Source organism: Saimiri boliviensis, chromosome 12 (assembly GCF_048565385.1).
Source record: "Saimiri boliviensis isolate mSaiBol1 chromosome 12, mSaiBol1.pri, whole genome shotgun sequence".
Taxonomy (NCBI): Eukaryota; Metazoa; Chordata; class Mammalia; order Primates; family Cebidae; genus Saimiri; species Saimiri boliviensis.
In genome coordinates, this window is record NC_133460.1 from 12,737,758 (window position 1) to 12,759,502 (window position 21,745).

Genomic DNA, 21,745 nt, shown 5'->3' on the forward strand with positions numbered 1-21,745 from the left:
CAGGTGTGAGACAGTGCACCCAGTCCCCAGGCACTCTCTTATATGGGCAACACAATTCCCATCCCAGAATGGAATTCGGATAGTCATTCTATACAAGCATTCTTGGTGGGCCGGCCTGCACCTTTCCGGACGGGCATGGCTATGGGATTTGGCTTGGGGTAACGGATGATTTAAAATTCCTAAGCAACTTTCCTTTTTAGCTCGACTGGCGTAACAAGCATGAAATCTCAAGGGCTTGGTTCTTAATGTGCCATTGAGCCACGCCTGAAATGCCTGGAAAGAACCTAAAGTGAAATAAAATCTCCTGAACTTGGGCGAGTTAGAATACCACGGTTGCCTCGGAACTCCCGGAGGCTTTGCACCACTGTGTGCTGCGCAAGCTTGGAATGGGCTGGTTTTCTGGGGCAAATGGGTGATGATGGCTGTGACCACAGGCAGTGACTACTATACGGTAGTGTTTGGAAACACATATGGTAGAGCTGATCTGCCTGGGTTCGAGTCCTGCTTTAACCCTGACTGTCTACGTGACCTACAGAACACTTCGATCTCAGGTTCTCTTTATCTGTAAACTGAGTCTGCCGTGAGGTTATCTGGGTGACGTGCCTGGACCAGAGCCTAGCTTACCACAAGCATGCTGTGTACCTGGTTACTGCAGTTCTTACAATGACCCTCCCACACTGTGGTGGACCTGCCATGAGCCAGGTACCTGCCCTCGGAGAGCTCCTCAACTCTTTCCTTCCACTTTATCCTCCTCCTGACACTGACCGAGCTTCGGTGTTAAGTTTCAGAAGGGGTGAGCAGCAACAATCTGTGAGGCTGGGGGACCAGGGGTGGCTGCTCTGCTGAGGAAGACGATCAAGAGTCTGAGGAACTTGTTCCTGTATCCTAAGTGACATGATAGGGGTATGTCTCTATTAGAGAGAGCCCTAATAGAGAGGATGCTGATTTGAATCACTGAAAAAAATGCATGCATTAAGACACGGAATTAACCCAAATGCCCATCAATGATAGACTGGATAAAGAAAATGTGGTACACATACACCATGGAATACTATACAGCCATAAAAAGGAATGAGATTGGACCGGGCGTGGTGGCTTGTCCCCTGTAATCCCAGCACTTTGGAAGGCTGAGATGGGCGGTTCACAAGGTCAGGAGCTCACGACTATCCTGGCTAACACAGTGAAACCCCGTCTCTACTAAGAATACAAAAAATTAACTGGGCATGCTGGCGTGTGCCTATAATCCAGCTGCTTGGGAGGCTGAGGCAGAAGAATCGCTTGGACCTGGGAGGTGGAGGCTGCAGTGAGCCGAGACTGCACCACTGCTCTCTAGCCTAAGCGACAGAGCAGGGAAAAAAAAAAAAAAAAAAGGAACAAGATCATGTCCTTTGCAGGGACATGGATGTAGCCAGAAGCCATGATCCTCAGTAAACTAATGCAGGAACCCAAAACTAAACACTGCATGTTTTTACTTAGAAGTGAGAGCTGAACTGTGAGAACACATGCACACAGTGAGGGGAACATCACACACTGGGGCCTGCTGGGGGGTGTAGCAGTGAGAGCAAGAGCATTAGGAGGAATAGCTAATGGATGCTGGGCTTAATACCTAGGTGATGGGTTGATCTGTGCAGCAAACCACCACGGCACACGTTTACCTACGTAATGAACCCGCACATCCTGCACCTGTATCCTGGAACTTAAAATGAAAACTAAAAAATAAAATAAAATAAAATAAAACCAGAAAAAAATGCATGCCTTAACTATACATAGATATTTCACCCAGAGGCATCATCACAGAGGGGGTGGTGATGATGTCTGAGCAGCTAATAACTCTTGAGGGCTCCTGTGTGCCAGGCACTGTGTTAAACGTTCCACAAGTATGATCTCATTTGATCCTCCCAGCACCCCATGTATTATTAGTGTCATTTTACAGATGAGGAAACTGAGGCTTAGCAGGGTGTGGGTTGGAGGTGATGGAGCCAGTAAACCAGCCCGGGCAGCCTGGCTCTGGGGCTCATGCCCCCATGTGGTAGGGGGTGGGGTTAAATCCAGAGGCTCTAGGGGTGAGGTCTGGCACGGTGGGCCTGAGTGCTCTGTGGATGGAAGAGGGCCTCGGCCATGATGGTGTTGAAACAATGGCTAGCGCTCGCCGAGTGCACATCATGTGGCGGGCTCAGTGTTGCTATTGAGAGGCCATCACCTTATTCCCTCCCCACTGGGTAGGGAAGTCATTACCATTTGACAGATGAAACACTGAAGCCAAGAGCTGTGGGCCTGGCTGCAGGTCCCAGGTCTGTAAGTGGCCGAGTTTGGATTCAATGCTTTGACTCCTAGCTACTATCCATACTCCTTCCCAGGAGCCCAATCTGAGTATAAATATTGAGAATCCCTGCCCTGATGGACTCTCCTTTCAGAATCAGGAACGCCCTTGAAGATCATCTACTGCAAAGTTCACAAAGCTCTCAGGGTGAGTCCTGCCAAAAGATGTGCCTTTTTTTTTTTTTTTTTTTTTTTTTTTTTTGACACATACAGTGGTTTAAAAATAATCTCAGTTGCCAAAGTTAAAAAAAAAAAAAAAAAAAAAAAAAAAAGAAGAAGAAAAGAAACATTGGCCGGGCACAGTGGCTCATGCCTGTAATCCCAGCTCTTTGGGAGGCAGAGGCGGGTGGATCATGTGAGGTCAGGAGTTTGAGACCAGCCTGACCAACATAGAGAAACCCTATCTCTACTAAAAATACAAAATTAGCTGGGCGTGGTGGCCCATGCCTGTAATCCTAGCTACTTGGAGCCTGAGGCAGGAGAATGGCTTGAAACCGGGAGGCGGAGGTTACAGTGAGCCGAGATCATGCCATTGCACTCCAGCCTGGGCAACAAGAGCAAAACTCTGTCTCAAAAACAAAACAAAACAAACAAAAATTCTGGTTTCTCTTGAAAAACGGAAAGGGGAGGTCTGGTACACTGGTCTTGCATTCATTCTTTTTTCTGAGATGGAGTCTTGCTGTCACCCAGGCTGGAGTGCAGTGGCACAATCTCGGCTCACTGTAGCCTTCACCTCCTGGGTTCAAGTGACCCTCCTGCCTCAGCCTCCCAAGTAGCTGGGATTACAGGCACACATGGTGAATTTTATTTTTAGCAGAGTTAGGGGTTTCACTATATTGGCCAGGCTGGTCTGTACTCCTGACCTCAGGTGATCTGCCTGCCTCAGCCTCCCAAAGTGCTGGGATTATAGGCATGAGCCACCGCATCTGGCCTGGCCTGGCACTGCTGAATGCTGACTAGAAACCTGAGTGGAGTGGCAGCCGCCCTGTGCGTGGGCTTATGGTTTCCAAATTGCCAAAGTCCTCACCATTCCCTGTGCCACTTCCAATACTCAGGCAAGTGTCAATTGCTATGCATCATTACACGTGTGTTATTATTTTTTCTTTTTCTTCTTTGAGACAGAGTTTTGCTGTGTCACCCAGGCTGGAGTGCAGTGGTGCAATCACGGCTCACTGCAGCCTTGCTCTCCTGGGCTCAAGCGATCCCCCGGCCTCGGCTTCCCAAAGTGCTGGGATGACAGGCCTGGCCACTGTAGCCAGCTATTTCTCTAACAGTACAGTTAAGGGTAAAGTGAAGTGACCACGGATCAATGTCTCTATGAAAGGTAGAAGAACAAAGTCTATCGGAAATGGCTTGGAAAAGCCCTGGGTTGCAAGAAAAATGGGCAAAGGGACATACCTTGGTGGCAATGGCAAACACATCTATGAATTTACCATGCAAAATGTCTTGCCCATTTCACTCATTGATGCACCTCTTTGGCCCCTGAGACAGTGATTTTGTGACCCTTAGTTGAGAACCACCACCTTGTTGTGCGGATAAGAAAGTGAGGTCCAGGGAGCTAAACGGCCTCATGCCAATTAGAGGCACTGGGGTGATGGTGCCAAAGTCAGGCTGCTTTTTGGAGCTTACCTCTGCTGGCTGGCTGGTCATCACCATGACTACTGCTGCCAGCATCCTTCCTTGAGCCCCTCCTCCCACTAGCAGGGTGCTCTCTGTTGGGGGGCTTGTCGAAGATGTCTACGTCATCACGGCAGACTTTGGGGGCTGCCCTCCGGGGTCTCTCCTTGGTGTTGACACTATGACTGGTCCCCTGCCCTGGCTCATGCCGGGGGCCTTTATCCCCAGCCTCGGTCTCTCTGGGACCCTCACTGATGACATCTTCTGACGGGAGCCTGCCCTTCCAGGCCAGTGGCTTCTCGGGACTAAGCCAGAGGGGTTTCGGCTTCCCGCCTCCCTGCTTCCTGTCCTTCCCGGCGGGAGAAGGTTGTAACCACAGTGGTGTTCTCCCGGGTGGCTCAGAGACTTTTCTGCCCATGAGGTTTTCCAGTTGTTGGATGAGAGAGGGTTCCTCGTGGACAGGAGGGCACCTCACAGGTGGGGAGGTGGCAGGAGCACTGGGCCTGTCACCCATCAAAGCCGGGGCTGCTGACGGTCTCAAATATTCCTCTAACGGGGACAAACTGTCTTTCCTGCAATTAGTAGGATTCATCCTTTCGCCAGACACATTTCCTTGTGAAGAACGCTTTGCATCCACTAATGTTTCAGCTGGCTGTGAGCAACCGAGACCAAGCTCCCTGTCCCCGTTGCCAGCCACCTCGTGGGCACCTCTGCTTTCTTCCGAGTGAGCGTTCACGGCGTTCTCTAGTCGCTCGCTCTTCTCGTTCTTCTGGTCAACCAGGATGCTGCGGTCCGCCGGGGCCGCCCTATCTCCTTTGTCTAACTCGCCACTGAAGATGAGGTTCCCGTCGACGTAAAGCTTCACGTCCTTGGCGCCCATGTCAAGATCCTGAAATCACAAGATTTGACAAAACGGAGATGCATTTGGCATCAGACTCATGTATCAGATTTTGGAAGCCGAAGATACCAAAAAAAGAAAAGAAAATGTGAAATGCTGGAAATGGGAGCTTTGGAAAACGACAGCGCTGGGGGTGTGAAACGAGGCTCGGTCTCATTTCTGCGCGAACCGTTATATACTCTATAAATCAAAGGACTTTCACAAAGAGGCGGCCTCAGTCGCTGCCTTCGTCATCATTACCCCCTGTTGGGACATTTGTAATAGCCTACTAATTGGTCTCCCTGCTTCCCGTCTCTGCTATTTTCACTTCAACTTCACATTGCCACCAGAGTTCATTTTCTACAAGAGCGAATCTACCCAGTGATTCTCCTGTGTGAAATCCCTCATGTTTTTTTCACAGCCTACAGAGGTGTTCTTTCAAGTCCAGTTCCTGGGACCGTCTGCGCCACAAAGCCTGGAGTGCTTATACAACACAGCCTCCCTGGCCTCCGAGGGTATTGTAATTGGGGTACCATAAAAGCAGGGGTGGAGACAAGAACTTGTATTTGGATTCCAAGAGGAAATGGGGAAAGTAAGATACGGCAGAAAAAAGGAAAAACTCAATTTTGGGGGGCTGGTCACTGCTGTGGTCAACTGGTGTTCCTTCCCGCAAGGGTCCTCTGTGAAACTCCAAGAACTGACTTCTCTCCAAGCCTGGGCTTCACCTATATTAAAAACGGCTCCAAGCCGGGCGCGGTGGCTCAAGCCTGTAATCCCAGCACTTTGGGAGGCCGAGGCGGGTGGATCACGAGGTCGAGAGATCGAGACCATCCTGGTCAACATGGTGAAACCCCGTCTCTACTAAAAGTGCAAAAAATTAGCTGGACATGGTGGCACGTGCCTGTAATCCCAGCTACTCAGGAGGCTGAGGCAGGAGAATTGCCTGAGCCCGGGAGGTGGAGGTTGCGGTGAGCCGAGATCACGCCATTGCACTCCAGCCTGGGTAACAAGGGCGAAACTCCGTCTCAAAAAAAAAAAAAAAACAAAAAAAACAAAAAAAAAAAACCGGCTCCATCACTGAAGCAGTAGCCAAAAACCTCGCAATCCCCTCGATCCCACTCACTTTCCCACTGGCCCATCCGGTCTGTCAGCTGTCCCTTGCCTCTCTCTCTAGAGCACTTCTGGGGTCTGACCTTTTTGCCCTGAACGTGCTGCGGCCTTCCTGGCCCAGGCCACCAGGGTCTAGACATCACTGTCGCGTCCTAATTGGCCTCTCCGCCTCCACTCTGGGCTGTCTCCTCCAAATCCTGCACTCACACTTCATTTTCTATGCAGCAATGCGTCTTTTTTTTTTTTTTTTTTTTTTCCTTTTTAACTGAAATCAGATCATGGGAGTCTTCTGCTTAAATGTACCTTGCAAATGTGTCCCGAGACCGGGACATGGATCCACTGCCTGCTGAAGGCGGCCCTCGGGGCACCAATGCCCCCACACATGCACGGGCTGAGTGTACTCCCCTGGCAGAGCGCCCCACGAGCAACTCAGGCAGGGCACCGTCCATACGCGGGGACTTTCCCACGTCCACGGCAGCTGCAGTCGGAGGGGAGCCGGGAGGATGCGGTGTGAGGACCACTGTCGCAAGGGCAGCCTGCAGGTAACCTCTGCGCTCAGAACAAGTTCTCCAGATGATTTCTTCACACGACGGAGTGGAGAACCACGCTGATGATGGGATCAATGCCAAAGCCCTCCACAGACACGCAGTAACCTTCACAAAGGGTCCCCACCTGGCTCTCCTCTCTCCCTGTCCTCCGCAGCGTCAATGCCCCTACATCACGCAGGCTCAACTCTCTTCCTGCTATGCACGAGGTAAGATGAAATCACACCTCCTGCTACTGTTCCACTCGTCCTCTTGACAGCGACTTTTCCCCAGCTTTATGGAGGAATAGAACCCATACCCTATACGATAAACTGTGCCTTTTTAATGGGTACAGCTTGATCAGTTTTAACACGTGTCTACACCGATGAAACCATCACACGCCAAAGAACGAATGTGCCTGTTACCCGCAAGGTCTCCCCTGCCTCCTTCCCCGGCCCCAGGCAACCACCCGGCTACCATCTCTCCCCGTACACCGATCGCTCCTTCTGGAACGTGTACATAAAGGAATCATGCTGCGTGTTCTTTTTTGCCCGGCTTCTTTCAGTCATCATGACTGCTCTGAGATTCACCTGGGTTATGGGAGCCAATAGTTCCTTTCCTTCCTACTGCTAAGGAAATTTCCCATTGCAGGGGCCCCCACGACCTGTCCGTCACTCTGTCAGTGAATCTCGGAGTGTCACTGTCCCTGTGGCTCCTCCTCCCGCTGGCCTTGTGACTCCACTTCCACATGGAACCCACCTGGCCCAGGCACCAATAACTAGGGTGACAGGCCGTCCTTTTTTGTCTGGGATGATTCTGATTTATACCTGTTGTCCTGGTGTCATTACTAATGACTCTCAGAAGTGTCTGGTTCCTAGAGTAAATTACAGGGTCTGGCCAACTGCCACACTCCATGGGACATTCTCAGTCCTTTGTGGGGCCGGGGGGCGGGTGTGGGGTCTCAGTAGTACTCCACAGCTTCCCCTCCTCCTCTGTGATGACTTTCCTTCCTGGGGCTCGTGTGGCTCTGTACCTACCCGGCTTTCTCCTGCAGAAATCCTGGGCTGCTTCCTCTTCTTCGGCTGGGCCTTGAACAACTGGGCTGCCCAGGGCTCAGTGCTCGGCCTCCTGAGTGTTCTGCCCTCGCTCTCCAGGTGATCCCATCTGGGTCCCAGGCTCACAGTTACTCTCATTTCCAACCCTGACCTCTCCAACAAGCCCCAAGTGACTGCTTGGCCTCTCTTCCTGGGTATGTCACATGTATTCCAATATTAAAATGCCCAAAACAGAAAGCGCTCTCTTTTTTTTTTTTTTTTTTGAGACTGGATCTTATTCTGTTGCCCAGGCTGGCACGCAGTGGCTTGATCAGGGTTCACTACAACCCTGAATTTCTGGGCTCAAGTGACCCTCCCGTTTCAGCCCCCTGGGAGGCTGGGACTACAGGTGCATGCCACCACTGCTGGCTAATTTAAAAAAATTTGGGGGGGCGGGTAGAGATGGGGGTCTCACTATGTTGCCCAGGCTGTTCTTGAACTCCCGGGTTCAAGGGATCCTCCTGCCTTGGCGTCCCAAAGTGCTGGGATTACCAGTGTGAGTCACCGTGCCTGGTGTGCCCCAGACAAAATTCTTAAATCGCCTTCTCCAAACCTAGTCTTCAACTACCTTAAAAATAGGTCCATCATTTGAGAAGCTGCTAAAAAGCTCGCCATGCCCTCGTCCCCTCTCGCTCTCTCACTCACATCCAGTCTGCTGGCGCGCCCCTGGACTCTCTCTCCAGAACATGCCCTGGACCTGACCTCGTGCGCTGCTGCCCAGGCCACTAGGGTCTCTCCTAGAGACACCACCGTCGCCTCCTAGCCGGTCTCTCCGCCTCCCATCTGGGCTGTCTCCCTCAAACCCTGCACTCACTTCATTTTCCACACAGCAGTGAATCTTCTTTTTAACAATGGAAATCAGATCACGGGAGCCTCCTGCTTAAAGCTGCCCAGTGACTTCCTACGGCATTGACAATCAGTCCTTCAGGGGTGCCCGCTGACGTCTCTGACTCCGGCTCCTGGCGCCTGCCTCGCTTCCTTGATGTGGCTCAGCCTGTTCCTGCCTTAGAACCTCTGCGCTTGCCTGGCGTGTTCAGCCCCAGATGCCCACAGCCTTGCTCCTCCTTCTCTCTTCAGGATCTTCCCTGGCCACCTGCTAGGGCAGCCCCGCCCAGTCGGCCCCCTCTCTATCTTACTGCCCTGTTTTCTTTCCATTTTAGTCTCTCAATGGGCTTGCTTATCAGCTTTTAACTTAATTGTTTCCCCACTCAAAGTTAGGCTCCAAGACAGTTGAGGCCCTGCCTGTCTTGTCCAGGGGCACATAGTAAGCACTCAATAATAACTTTTGGGCTGGGTGTGGTGGCTCATGCCTGTCATCCCAGAACTTTGGGAGGCTGAGGCGGGAAGATCACCTGAGGTCAGGAGTTCAAGGGCAGCTTGGCCAACATGGCGAAACCCCGTCTCTACTAAAAATACAAAAATCAGCCGGGTGTGATGGTGCGAGCCAGTAATCCCAGCTACTCAGGAGGCTGAGCAGGAGAATCCCTTGAACCCGGGTTGCGGAGGCGGCAGTGAGCTGAGATCGTGCCATTACACTCCAGCCTGGATAACAAGAGTAAAACTTCATCCGAAAAAAGAAAATTGCTTTGGAATTACCAAATGAATAAACATGAGTATTCTCTCCTGGAAGCACTGCTCTCTCAACAGTGCTCTAGGAACAAACCTGATCAGAAAAGTGGCAGCCTGTGGGTTTCACCTCCTGATTGTTTATTTCCCCTGTTGCCGTGGCTTCTGATCTCTTGGGAGACGGGATCTGAGACCCCGGCGATGTTCACCTGTACTAACCCCCCACCTAGCCTTCCCGAAAGCTAGGTGAGTAGGAGCTAACCAATTTCAGGATCACTGAGTTACAGAGGTTTCTGCAGTAATTTAGAAGGAGAACCATCCAGGCTGCGTTACGCCACAGGAACTCAGCTTCAATCATCCAATTGCGGATGGCAGGCTACTATTTGCCGACTGTCAGAAAAGTCGATTCTCAAAGCACTCTTTTACATGTTTATATGGATGGATTCTCTGTTTAGCAGAGGCACAGACCAAGTGCGTGCTGTGAATTCATCAGGAAACACCTATTTGAGGACAGCATGGGCAGTTTTCAATGACTAGTTCTGCAAAATTACTGCCATAGAGATGTCTGGTGAGACAGAAACGCCTTCCTTTAAAGAGGTGGTGGGTGCTGGGGAAACCTAGTCCAGCGCAGTCACAAGGTGGACATCCTAGCTTTCCTAATAGGGTGCCCGGCTTCCATGACATGCCCACCCATCTGCCTTTCCCAGTCCAGAGCCCATCTGACCTCCAGCCATCTGCTGCCCTGCTCCTACCAAGATGTCTGGCAGGGAGGGGACTGAGAGAGAAGCAGACAGAGGCAGGGGTCAGGCAGGTAAGAGAGAGGAGTGGGCTCAGGTAGAAACCAGTGGTCTGCGGGGGTCATGGGGAGGTGGGAAGGTCACGCCCTGCCTGGCAGCTCTGAGTTCTGAAATGTTTCCGGCACTCTGCAGGCCAAACAAGCCACATTCAAGGGCAGAGGTGGCCCGAGGATCATCAGAGAGGGGTCCCCATAGGAAACAAATATTAGTCATTTCTCTGGATATTCTGTTTAAAGGATAACAGACTGCATCGTCCTATGCCATCCTCAGAACCATCCTGCAAGGGAAGCATTAGGGCCCCATTTTATGATGGAGAAACTGAGGCACAGGCCCTCCACAAGTAGCTGGTGTGTGGAAGCCACTCTAGCTGGCATGCTGAGGTCTTAACCACATTGTCCTGTGGGTCAAGCTAGAGTCTAAGAAAGCCATAGTCCTGGCCCACGCTGGCCTGACCACTGGCAGGAGCCCCTACCCTTTCTTTAAATTTTATTTTTACTTTTTGAGCTGGAGTCTCACTCTGTCACCCAGGGTGTAGTACATGCAGCAGTGGCATAATCTCAGCTCACTGCAACCTTTGCCTCCTAGGTTTAAGGGATTCTTGTGCCTTAGCCTCCCAAATAGCTGGGATTACAGGTGTGTGCCACCATGCCCAGCTAATTTTTGTATTTTTAGTAGAGACAGGGTTTCACCATGTTGGCCAGGCTGGTCTTGAACTCCTGACCTCAGGTGATCTGCGTGCCACAGCCTCCTGGAGTGCTGTGTGAACCAGTGCACCTGGCTGTTTTTTTTTTTGTTTTTTGTTTTTTGTTTGTTTGTTTGTTTTTAAATAAGTCCCTATGGACCAACTGTCTCCTGTCCCATCCCAGCCCCCTCCTCCACCTCCACTGGGTGGTGTGTGTATGTGTGTGGGTTCGAGTCCTTTGAGACATTTTTCTACATATTTATGTATATGCCACATAAGGGTCATTATACTACAAGAGTATGCTTAGAGGCTATATGAGAGCCACATCTGCCCCAGGAAGAACACAGGATGGAGGATTCCGTGAGCCGGGATTCCTCTGCGCCCCCTCAGTGCAGATCTGTATAAAGGACATCTTTAGGAAAGGATCCAGGGGGAAATCCCCTCTCCTCAAGAGCCAGCCTGCTTCCTCCCTCTCCCGTGGACAGGGCTTTAACCCCAGGCCGTCTTCTCCCTTGCTCTGTGTTGTTCCCGGGAGTGCACAGTGAAATGTCTTCCCGCCGACTGTCTTAACCTTAACCTTTAGAACCCTGTGTGTGTGTGTGTGTGTGGTGTGTGTGTGTGTCCTTGTTTCCTTGGCAAGAATATTTATTTCCCTCTTTAACTAGAGTTATTTTTATGCCTTTTGTTCATGCTGCCTCAAACCCCCTTTGCAATGGGTTTTGAAAAGGACACTCTGAAACTCTGCGGCTGGTGTGGGGTTAATGGGAACACCTTTCCTGGTCCACATCTGGCCCTTATCTTCCTCCTTTACAGTTGGCGAGAATCAACTGTGCTGAAACTGTAATGCATTTTTAATACAACAACATTAGTATTTTTTCAATCTAAGTAATTAATTAACTCAGCAAGGCCACTTTCCTCCCTGGCCCCAGAATAGAATGGCATGTCTCTTGCAATGAACACACAACTGCCCAACAAAGATGAATGGTGACATGCTTTCACTGTGACAACAGCGAAGCGGAGCTGTGGGCTTTAGCATCTTAAGTCACTTTCCCTGGAGACGAGCACCTGCCTTTGGCGCAGCCAATACAACGTGAGAACAAACATCTGGAACGAAGCATTGGCTAGACCCAAACACTGCATGCCAAGGTGGGTCTGTTAAGGCAAACTATGCCTTGGCATGGCTGAAACCATGCTCGTTTAGCTCACCAGGCATCTCAGAATTATTAGTAATATTTACAAATTGGGAGCTTCCACATAACAAGGTGCATTTTTGGCCTCTGTTGACATGGCTGGAGTCAGCCCATACGTGCACCGGCTGGACCCAGGGAGCCCACACGGCAGGCGTCCCACACTCTGGGAGTTGTGTCATTGGCTGGGAACATTCACTGGCACCTCTGCAGAGAAAAAGCATGGCTGCTGTCCTTCCTTGCTCTTTGCCTGGAAGTGCTGGCTCCGGAACAGGAAGGAGCCATGGGTTTAGTGTTGGTCTTCCGGACTCACTGTTTTTTTTTTTTTTTGAGACGGAGTTTCGCTCTTGTTACCCAGGCTGGAGTGCAATGGCGCGATCTCGGCTCACCGCAACCTCCGCCTCCTGGGTTCAGGCAATTCTCCTGCCTCAGCCTCCTGAGTAGCTGGGATTACAGGCACGCACTACCATGCCCAGCTAATTTTTTGTATTTTTAGTAGAGACGGGGTTTCACCTTGTTGACCAGGATGGTCTCGATCTCTCGACCTTGTGATCCACCCGCCTCGGCCTTCCAAAGTGCTGGGATTACAGGCCGGACTCACTGTTTTTATCCCACCTGTAGGTCTATCGAGGTATGGAGAGCTACTGGGGGTGAGATGCTGTCATCCAGAGAGCTGCCACGCACACTTCAGGGCCTGGCTCCAGGGCTGATTCCTCCAGGGAGTCCTGGGTCCTCCCTGACTCCCTCTCCTTCCTGACTCCAGTTGACTTGAGTCTTCCTCTGGGCTTCCAGGGTTGGGCTTGCAACCTGGCTCTCTGCACCTACTGCTTAGCCAAGCGTCCCCAGACGCCTTCCTTTAAAGAAGTGGTGGGTGATGGGGACACCATCTAGTCTAGCACAGTCACAAGGTGGGCCATCTTAGCTTTCCCAGTGGGATGCCCAGCTTCCATGACATGGCCACCCATCTTCCTGTCCTCCCCAAGAGGCCAGACCTGCAAGGACCGGGGAAAGGGCTATTCCTGTCTGTCTTGAGGGCTTGCTCTGGGAACTAAACTTACAGGGAGTTCTGGTTTCACTGGGGAGTGACCTTCATGGTCTGTTACATGTCCCTTGGGAGGGAGGCCAATGAAAACCATTCTTTGTGATGTGAAATTTAATTTCCTTGAAGGGGCAGAAGAAGACGGTAAGACACTGAGACACTGAACAAACACCTACCATATGCCACACCCTGGGAAGACCATGGTGTGCCCCACCCAGCATCACAGACTCAGGATGACAAACATGGACGGGATCTGATTAGGTCACACATTGGTGGTCCTCTGGCTGGAACCATGCTCGTTTAGCTCACTGAACATTTCAGAATTACTAGTAATGCTTACAAATTGGAGCTTCAGGATAACATGGTGCATTTCTGGCCTCTCTTGAAAAATGTAGGCTGTGTTGTAATGCCAGGTTGGCACTAACATGTTGAATGGTGGCTGCCCTCCTGCGGGGCCTAGCTCTCCAGTGACAATAGTCACTCTATAGAAAGACAGGGCTATGCTGGACGCGGTGGCTCATGCCTATAATCCCAGCATTTTGGGAGGCTGAGGTGGGCAGATTACCTGAGGTCAGGAGTTTGAGACCAGCCTGGTCAACATAGTGAAACCCCATCTCTACTGAAAATACAAAAAAATGTTGCCAGGTGTAGGGGTGCATGCCTGTAGTCCCAGCTACTCAGAAGAGTGAGGCAGGAGAATCACTTGAACCTGGGAGGTGGAGGTGGCAGTAAGCCAAGATCGCGTCACTGCACTCCGGCTGGGCAACAAAGCAAGACTCCATCTCAAAAAAAAAAAAAAAAGGCAGGGCTGTGAAGTGGGCACCAGACTGCCTAGTAGCCATGGGGCTGCCAGCAAGTTCCTCTGCCTTTCTGTGTCTCAGTTTCCCCATCCATAACATGGAGCTAGTAACTGTCTCATAAGACTGTGGTGCAGAATAAATGAGCTGATTTATGTAAAGTGCTTTAAATACCGCTTGCCACATATGCAAGAAACACGAGCTACCCTCATGTCTTGTAGCTAATGTACCGCACCTAAATGTGTAGACCCGTTAAGGCTGGCTGCTCTGGCTGGCATGGCTCAGAGACACTGCTCCTGCAGAGCCCAGTGCAGCAGTCCCCCTGTTTCTGGCAGAGGTTGGCAGCACGCACAGGAGGAACCCCATGTACTCTGAGGACAAAACTCTGCTAAGTTTGGGGTGAAGCCCTGGCATGCAATTCTTGCAATTTTATTCAATGTATCCCATACTGTATGGGGGTTTTTGGGGGGTATCGTGGCCTGTGTGGGATGCAAAGGAAGCCAGCCAGGGTATTCATCTTGAAGAGGTCACAACCAGCTGCAGGTGAAGGGATCACATACTCAAATGCTAGTGGCACCGCAGCAAGTCCAGAGGAAGCAGGGACCACTCAGCTCCAGCCAGTGGGTGAAAGAGAGGGAATATTCCCAGGCCCTCAAAAGCCAATTTCTAAATGTTGTCATCAGACAATTTGTAAGCTGTAAACACTGTGAGGACCAAATGAAATGCATCTGCAGGGTGGATTTGGCCAGGGGTGCCTCCTTGTGCATCAGAAACTCAGGACCCTAAGGAACACCCTCAGGGAGCAGGGACTTGGTGCTAGGAAAGGTGTGGCTGGAGACCCCCAGAAGGGGCCTAAGGCAGGCTTAGGGGGATGGAGAGGCTTGGGGTGAAGTCAGGCTTAAGCAGAACCTGAATGTTTTGAAAGGCAGGTTTGTAACAAGACAGGGTCAGGTATTCCAGGCTCTGGGGATGGCAGGAACTAAGGCAGACAAGAAAGAAGGGTTTTATGGGGGCCAGTGGGAGGTCAAAGCTGTGTGAGCATGAAGGAGCCAGCCAGCCAGATTCTGGGGTCAGGAAGTGGAAGAAGTCACCAATGCAAACTCATTCAGAGTCCGGGCAAGTCCCGCAAATGGGACAGGCAATGGGGTGAAAGGACCACTGTGTCGCCATGACTCAGCTCCACTGAAGCTTCCAGGTGGAAATGTGGCATCTTCTAGTTTCTCAAGAAAAGCAAAAGAACTTCAACTTCATATTTTCTTTTCTTTTCTTTTCTTTTTTTTTTTTTTTTTTTTTTTTGAGACGGAGTTTCGCTCGTGTTACCCAGGCGGGAGTGCAATGGCGCGATCTCGGCTCCCCGCAACCTCCGCCTCCTGGGTTCAAACAATTCTCCTGCCTCAGCCTCCTGAGTAGCTGGGATTACAGGCATGCGCCACCACGCCCAGCTAATTTTTTGTATTTTTAGTAGAGACGGGGTTTCACCATGTTGACAAGGATGGTCTCGATCTCTTGACCTCATGATCCACCCGCCTCGGCCTCCCAAAGTGCTGGGATTACAGGCTTGAGCCACCGCGCCTGGCCTAGAACTTCATATTTTCATGCGAAACCTCCCAATTTTAAAATGATGGCCATTAATTCAAAGAATTTGGAAAACATCACGTGATCCAGCGGAACGCTACCTGTGAGCTCCATCTGTCACCGGGGCACAGCCTCTGTGTCCAGCCTTCTTCCCAGGATGCTCTGGGAGGCACGTGACGGCAGTGGCCATGGCTGCTCCCCTGAGGCATTCTGCAGCTGGGAGGCCTGGCATTCGTCCCCTTCACTGCAGGGTCCCTGGGCCTCCCCTGCCCATGAGCTTGCAAGGGTGGGCAGCGTGTCAGTGCTAATTCCCAGCACAATGCCTGGGCTTGGGGCAACTGACACACCTCTGCTGATGAGAGGAGGGGCTGAGCCCATAAGCAGTGGAGGGGAGGATGGGGACACACGGGAATGAGGCGTGCAGCAACAGGCAGAAGGGGAAGGGCGAGCTGGATTGGGAAGGAGACTGGTTTTGGAAATAGAACTGGTAGGATTTAGAGATGCCTGACAGTGAGGGGCAAAGGGAAGTCAGAGGATCAAAGTCGTGAGCCAAGAGCTGGCGCGGACAGAAAAAGGAAGTGGAGAAGGAAGCCTGGCGTGGGTGGACAGATGGGGAGGGTTTGGGTGTGCCGAGTGGGAGTAGCGTGCATTTGCAGTAAGAAAGGCCAGGCATAGCGATCCAGTGGTCAGGCCTGCAGCTTTGATCTGTGGTTAAGTGTCAAGTAAGGTTTAAGTTTGGGAGCTGATGAATAAATTCAACAGCATGTGACTCCTATGTTCTCAGAGAACAAGAAAAAGGACCTAGGTTGGGTATGATTTTCTATCTTCCCTGGTGATTTTTCCTTCTTTGGGAGGCAGCATTTCAATTTCCCATTGAAGATCCAGCCTTCTCTTAATCTCACCTCATGTGGATAATGTGGGCCCACCCCAGGGAGCAGCGCAGGCCTGACCAATGGGCGCTAGATTGCGGCTTCTATGAGGGCAGTCTCCTCCTGCGGGGACTGATGTAATAAACATGAACCTGACGCGACTGGAGGCTCCCACATGGAACCTGAGGATGAGGCCAGCACAGAGGAGAAGAGAGGTAAGAGATGAATGGGGGCAGATTCCTGATGACATCACGTGAACTCCCGGATGCCACCATACCTAAAGCCAGCCACCCAGCGACTTCTGTTACAGAAGCCAAAGACTTCTATTTTGTGCTTAACCCAATTTTAATTGGGTTTTCTGCCCTTTGCTACCAAGAGAATCCTGACTGATAAAATAGCCCTGCTACTGAGAACTCCAATCAGCAGGCTCAGCTACTGAATCAGTCCCGGCCAAGGCTGGCAGGAGGCAGGTGAAAAGCTCTACCCTCCAGGTGGTCTGTGATGTCTCCTGCTGCGTCAGTCAGCACCTAGACCTGGGTGAACAGCCCTCTCCTGCCCAGGTGTCTGCCCGCTTCCTGCTGCAGCCTGCCCACCTGGTCTGCGCAGCACAGAACGTGGGTCTCAGCTTCCAGGCCGGCTCTGTGTCTACTTTCATTCTTGCTAGGAGTAGACCCTGGCTCTGAATCCCTATGTTGTTGTGGGGCCACTCTTTAAAGGCTGAATTTGGCTGGGCCCAGTGGCTCACGTCTGTAAGTCCCAGCACTTTGGGAGCAGAGGCAGGTGGATCGCTGGGGTCAGGAGTCCAAGACCAGCCTGGCCAACATTGTAAAACCCGTCTCTATTAAAAATATGAAAATTAGCTGGGCATGGTGGCTCGTGCCCGAAGTCCCAGCTACTCGAGAAGTTGACGCAGGAGAATTGCTTAAATCCGGGAGGGTGGAGTTTGCGGTGAGCTGAGATCGTGCCACTGCACTCCAGCCTGGGTAACAACGTGAGACTCTGTCTCTAAATATATAAACACATAAAGGCTGAATTCTCTGTTCACCTCTCCTTCCCCTGCTGGCTAGGGACCCACTTGAAGCTGACGCTCTCACGGCTACCGTACCTGTACCTACCTGAGTGATTACTCTGCCCACAGACTGCTCACTGCATCCCACCCAACGGAAAGTGCCTTCTGGTCACTGGCAGTGGCCTCGACCAAGCCTGAGGTCCACAGCTCAGGAAGCTTCCCATGCAGTGCAGTCGGTCCCCTTTCCACCAGTTGCCCTGCTAAGATGCCCGCCATACTTCCCCAGCACCATGGTGCCCAGACCCTGCCATGGGGCAGAGCCGTCAGTCTGCACTGACTCAGGTGACCCAATGAAGGTTACATCTTTGACTTCCAAGTCACTGCCACGTCTGGTCTTGGTTTGTATGAGGATCCAAACTAGCCAAGTGTAAAAGAAACAATTCTGAGAGAATTAGGAATGTTGAAATAGGAAGTGGGTATCAGAGCATGATAATTAATTATGGCCAGGCACGATAGTGGCATCAAGGTTACAGAAAAATAAACACCTTTTTTGTTAGAGATGCATACTGAAGAATTTATGAGTGAAATAGTGTGATAGCCACAATTTACTTTAAAATGTTAGGGGAATATGTGAAACAATAGCAGAGTGTTGAGAATTACTGAAGCCGGTGATGGATACATGCCTCATTACTGAACTAATCTCTTCACTTTTGCATTTAGTTGAAAACTTCTTCCAAGAAAAAGACATTGGTGCAAATCCAAATATTGTTACACCCCAAAAGCACTGACACCCTCATCCAAGCTACCACCATCTTTAGCTAGACAGTTCTTAGCGAGACTAAGGCTTGAGCCTCCTCTCTGGGCTCCCTCTGCCCCTGATCCATTCTCCACGTCAAGCAGAGTAGTGTTTTAAATTTCTCAATCAAGACCGGGCGTGGTGGCTCACGCCTATAATCCCAACACTTAGGGAAGCTGAGGCAGGAGAATGACCGGAGGCCAAGAGTTTGAAACCAGCCTATCTTCACAAAAAATAAAAAATGAGCTGTGTGTGGTATGTACCCCTGGAGTCCCAGCGACTTGGGAGGCTGAGGTCGGGGGACCGCTTGAGCCCAGGTTGCAGTGAGCTATGATCACGCCACTATACTCCAGCCTGGGCAACAGAGAGAGAATGTCTAGAAAAAAAAAATATCCTCCATCAGATCACGTCACCCTGCTCACAAGCCTCCGGTGATGACACTAATAGCTGAGCCCTGTAGAGAGGGCAGGAGGCCAGGAATGATTCAGAGCACTTGACACACATTCACTGGACAATATCCCATGCTTCAGAGAAAGCTGAGCTATAGAGATGTGAGGTAGCCTGGCCAAGGCCACACAGTCTCAGGTGGGCTGGCTCCGACCACACTATGTTCTGCTTGTCTCTGAATCAAATGCAAACCTGCTGGCCCGCAGGATTTGGTCCCCGTCTCCCTCTGGGACCTCCCTGGACACTTCTTGGTCCTCATGCTCCAGCCACTAGGTGAAACCACAGTCCTCGAACTCCTGCCTCAGGGCCTTTGCTCCTGCTGTGCCCTGCGGGGAATATTCATGCCCCACAGCTACTCCTGGTCATCACTGGGCTGGGGGAAGGCCTCTGGCCACCTGGCTCGGGGTGGCCCAGCCTCCTCCTCCCCGTGGCCCTCACTCCTCGTCCTGTTTTATTGTCTTCGGAACACTCAGCGTGACCTGCAATGTTATTTGTTGTGTCCTTGTTTCCTGTCCCCTCCCCAACAGAAGGGACAGGCCTTGTCTATTTGTTCACCACTGCATCCTCAGCCCCGAGACTTACGCAGTCCCCTAGGTAGTCACCAGCCACGTGTGGCTACTTCAAATTAAAATCCATGAATCAAAATGTAAAGGGCAGTCAGGGTCTCAGTGCACCAGCCACTTGCAAAGTCCTCAACGGCCACCTGTGTCTGGTGGTTGTGTACCCTACAGGGCAGGTACAGGACGTTTCCATCATCAGGGAAAGTGCTACAAGCAGCAGTGGCCTATGTCAGGGGTCCCAGCCTTTTGGGCACAGGGACTGGTTTTGCGGAAGACAATTTTTCCATGGCCGGTGGGAGGGGTGGGGATGGTTTCAGGATGAAACTGTTCCACCTCAGATCATCAGGCATTAGATTCTCATAAGGAGCGTGCAACCTAGATCCTTCCCATGTGCGGGTCTCAATAGGGTTCCCATGCCTGAGAATCCTGCTGTGTGGCCTGGTCCTGACAGACTGGTACCAGCCGGTGGCCTGGGGGCCGGGGACCCCTGGCCTAGACCACATGACGTGTCACAGAAATATGCCCCTGGGGAAATGCACTGCAGCATTCATTTATTGAAAAACAATGTAATGAGTGCCTCTCTGAATATAATCTACACCCTGGCCATCCTGCCTGGATGCTCGCTGCTGTCTTACTCCCTGGCATGACCAGGCTGTAGGCGGCACCTGTGTGGTGACGCTGTGGGTGATGATGGGGACAGTGCGCCTAGCTGTCCTGTCACATATAACTAATATGACTGTTATAAAGGCAAACAGATGGGCCATGGGGAGCCGCTGGAAGCCCACTTTCTGGGTGAGTTATCACCTACTAGAGACGGGAGGCTATTGGTTTCTTTCTCCCGGCAGATGCCACTCTGCAGGAGAAGCAGTGCTGTGAAAAACCAGAGAAAGAACAAGCGGACCTCAAATCCCCCTCCCCGGCTTTGTGTCTTACAACTTGCTAGCCGGGCAAGTCACTTCATCTGGGGAACACCAAAAGACGTGACACACATATTATCACATCCTCCTGAGCCCACAGCAGACGTCACCGATCAATCATCGCACCCTTTCCTCCATGAACCAGAAAGAAGGTTCCAGATCTTTCTCAGGACAGCACTCCAGCAAGCTGTTTCCCAGCAGAGTTGGCAAAAGAGACACAGTCTATTTGCTATGTGGGATCTCACTGTCCTAAGTTCTGGCTTCTTCAACTATATGATGGGAAACACCACCACCTGCCTCATGGGATCACTGGGCATTAATTGAGATGATTCATTTGTTCAGTTATTTGTTTATGCATCACATATTTACTGAGTGCCCACGGGGTGCCTCATGCGTGCCTGCTACCTCCTGAGGCATTCAATAAGTGACAGCTGTCACAAGTAGAGACGTCTGTGAGCTGCCTTCTGCTCACTGCCGTGGTGGCGGTGAGCCTCCACATCCTCACTCTGCCTCTCCCATCCCTCTCCTCTGGGCCAGCTGACACTTACAGTATCAACTAGTGATGGGGAACAGAGCCCATAAATGCTAGCATGAGGATTTTACAGGCCGCACATTTCCCAATAAAAGAGACTCCCTTTTTCTAGTCCCTTCCTTTCTTCCATTCTAAATAAGCCCGGGTTGGATTCGCTTCCCGAATTTAACTTTTCTTCTTCAGATTCTTATACACAAAACACTGTATTAACAAGCCATGTCTACCAGGCCAAGCTATATTTCCTATAAACTCTCATTTTATCTCCTCTAAAACACACAGTAATAGCATCCTCTGGAGAATATTAAATCAAACCAACCTGCAGCTGCGTGTGTTTGAGCTTTCCTGCTCCTGGCAAATTCTGGCAACAGATGGGTGTGTGTTACATAAGCGATGCCCTGGCAGGAACCGCAGTCCTCCGCACTCCACCCTGGGTGTGGAAAGACCTCAGCTCTCGAATCCCCACGGCCAACAGCTAGCTCCCCAAGCACTCGCGACGACACCCCGTGCCCCTGAGGGATTCTTAATACCCTGTGCCTTTTTAAACAATTCTATAAGCACAAGGAAGGCTGAACAAAGGTTAAAGAAGAAAAGCAAGCCCTGGGCAAAAGGGATGAAGCTTATCTTTGTTGTAATCCTGCACATAAAATCTGCTTTCCTTGCCCTGAGATATATATACAGTGACAGGGCCAAGCTGCAGGGCACAGGTGCGGGCAGCCATCACTGTTCCGCTGCCCATTCCAGAAGAGGGTGCCGACGGTCACCTGCCAGGAAGTACTGAGTGGGACTTGGGATGAGCGGACCCGGCCCCAGATGCTCACAGTGTGCTGTGGCTACGTGGGCTGGGGCTGCATTCCAGGATCTAAGGGGTCAGCCTCTGTACCCTCGAGAGCCCAGGGCTGGCAAGTGGAGAAGGGGAGGCTGACATGCCCAGAGAAATTTCCTCACTGATCCCAGTGGCTTGGACTTCTTTTTCTCAAGTTTAAACTTCAGGTGTTTAGGAAAAAAAAAAAAAAAAACCCTCAAAGATCAGAAATCAGAGAAAGCTCTGGGCAGCACTGTGCGTACACACAGCCAGCCAGGGCTGCCCGGCCTGTTGGTTTCCAGATTCCAGGTGCCTCACAACTGACAGGTGCTTGGGATATGATCACTAGATGGATGGACAGCTGGTGGGTGGCAGAACTCGCGGGAAGAAGCTCAGGAAGGGAGGATGGGATGGAGGGAGGGCAGGAGAGGGAGGACTGCCTCTCCAGCACTAGGTTCCCAGCTCTGCCTCCAACCAGCCGTGTGGTGTCCTGCAAGCCACCTAGCCTCGCCTATCCTCTCATCCAGATATCAACAAGGATAATATGACTGCTTATGGACTACTGGGAAAAGGTGCTCATTCATTCATTCATTCATTCATCAACCATGTATTTCTCCTTTCACTAGAGC

The 21,745-nt window shown here is 51.2% G+C and overlaps 1 protein-coding gene across 9 annotated transcripts in view; it reads right to left on the reverse strand.

Annotated features, from left to right (window-relative positions):
* KATNIP (katanin interacting protein) overlaps positions 1 to 21,745 on the reverse strand; it is a 226,564-nt gene that overhangs the window by 36,849 nt on the left and 167,970 nt on the right. For all 9 annotated transcript variants that reach the window (XM_074381905.1, XM_074381899.1, XM_074381900.1 and 6 more), the window contains one exon: positions 3,949 to 4,825. In XM_074381905.1, the coding sequence (XP_074238006.1) occupies positions 3,949 to 4,825 (877 nt within the window). The remainder of the gene's footprint in view (positions 1 to 3,948; positions 4,826 to 21,745) is intronic.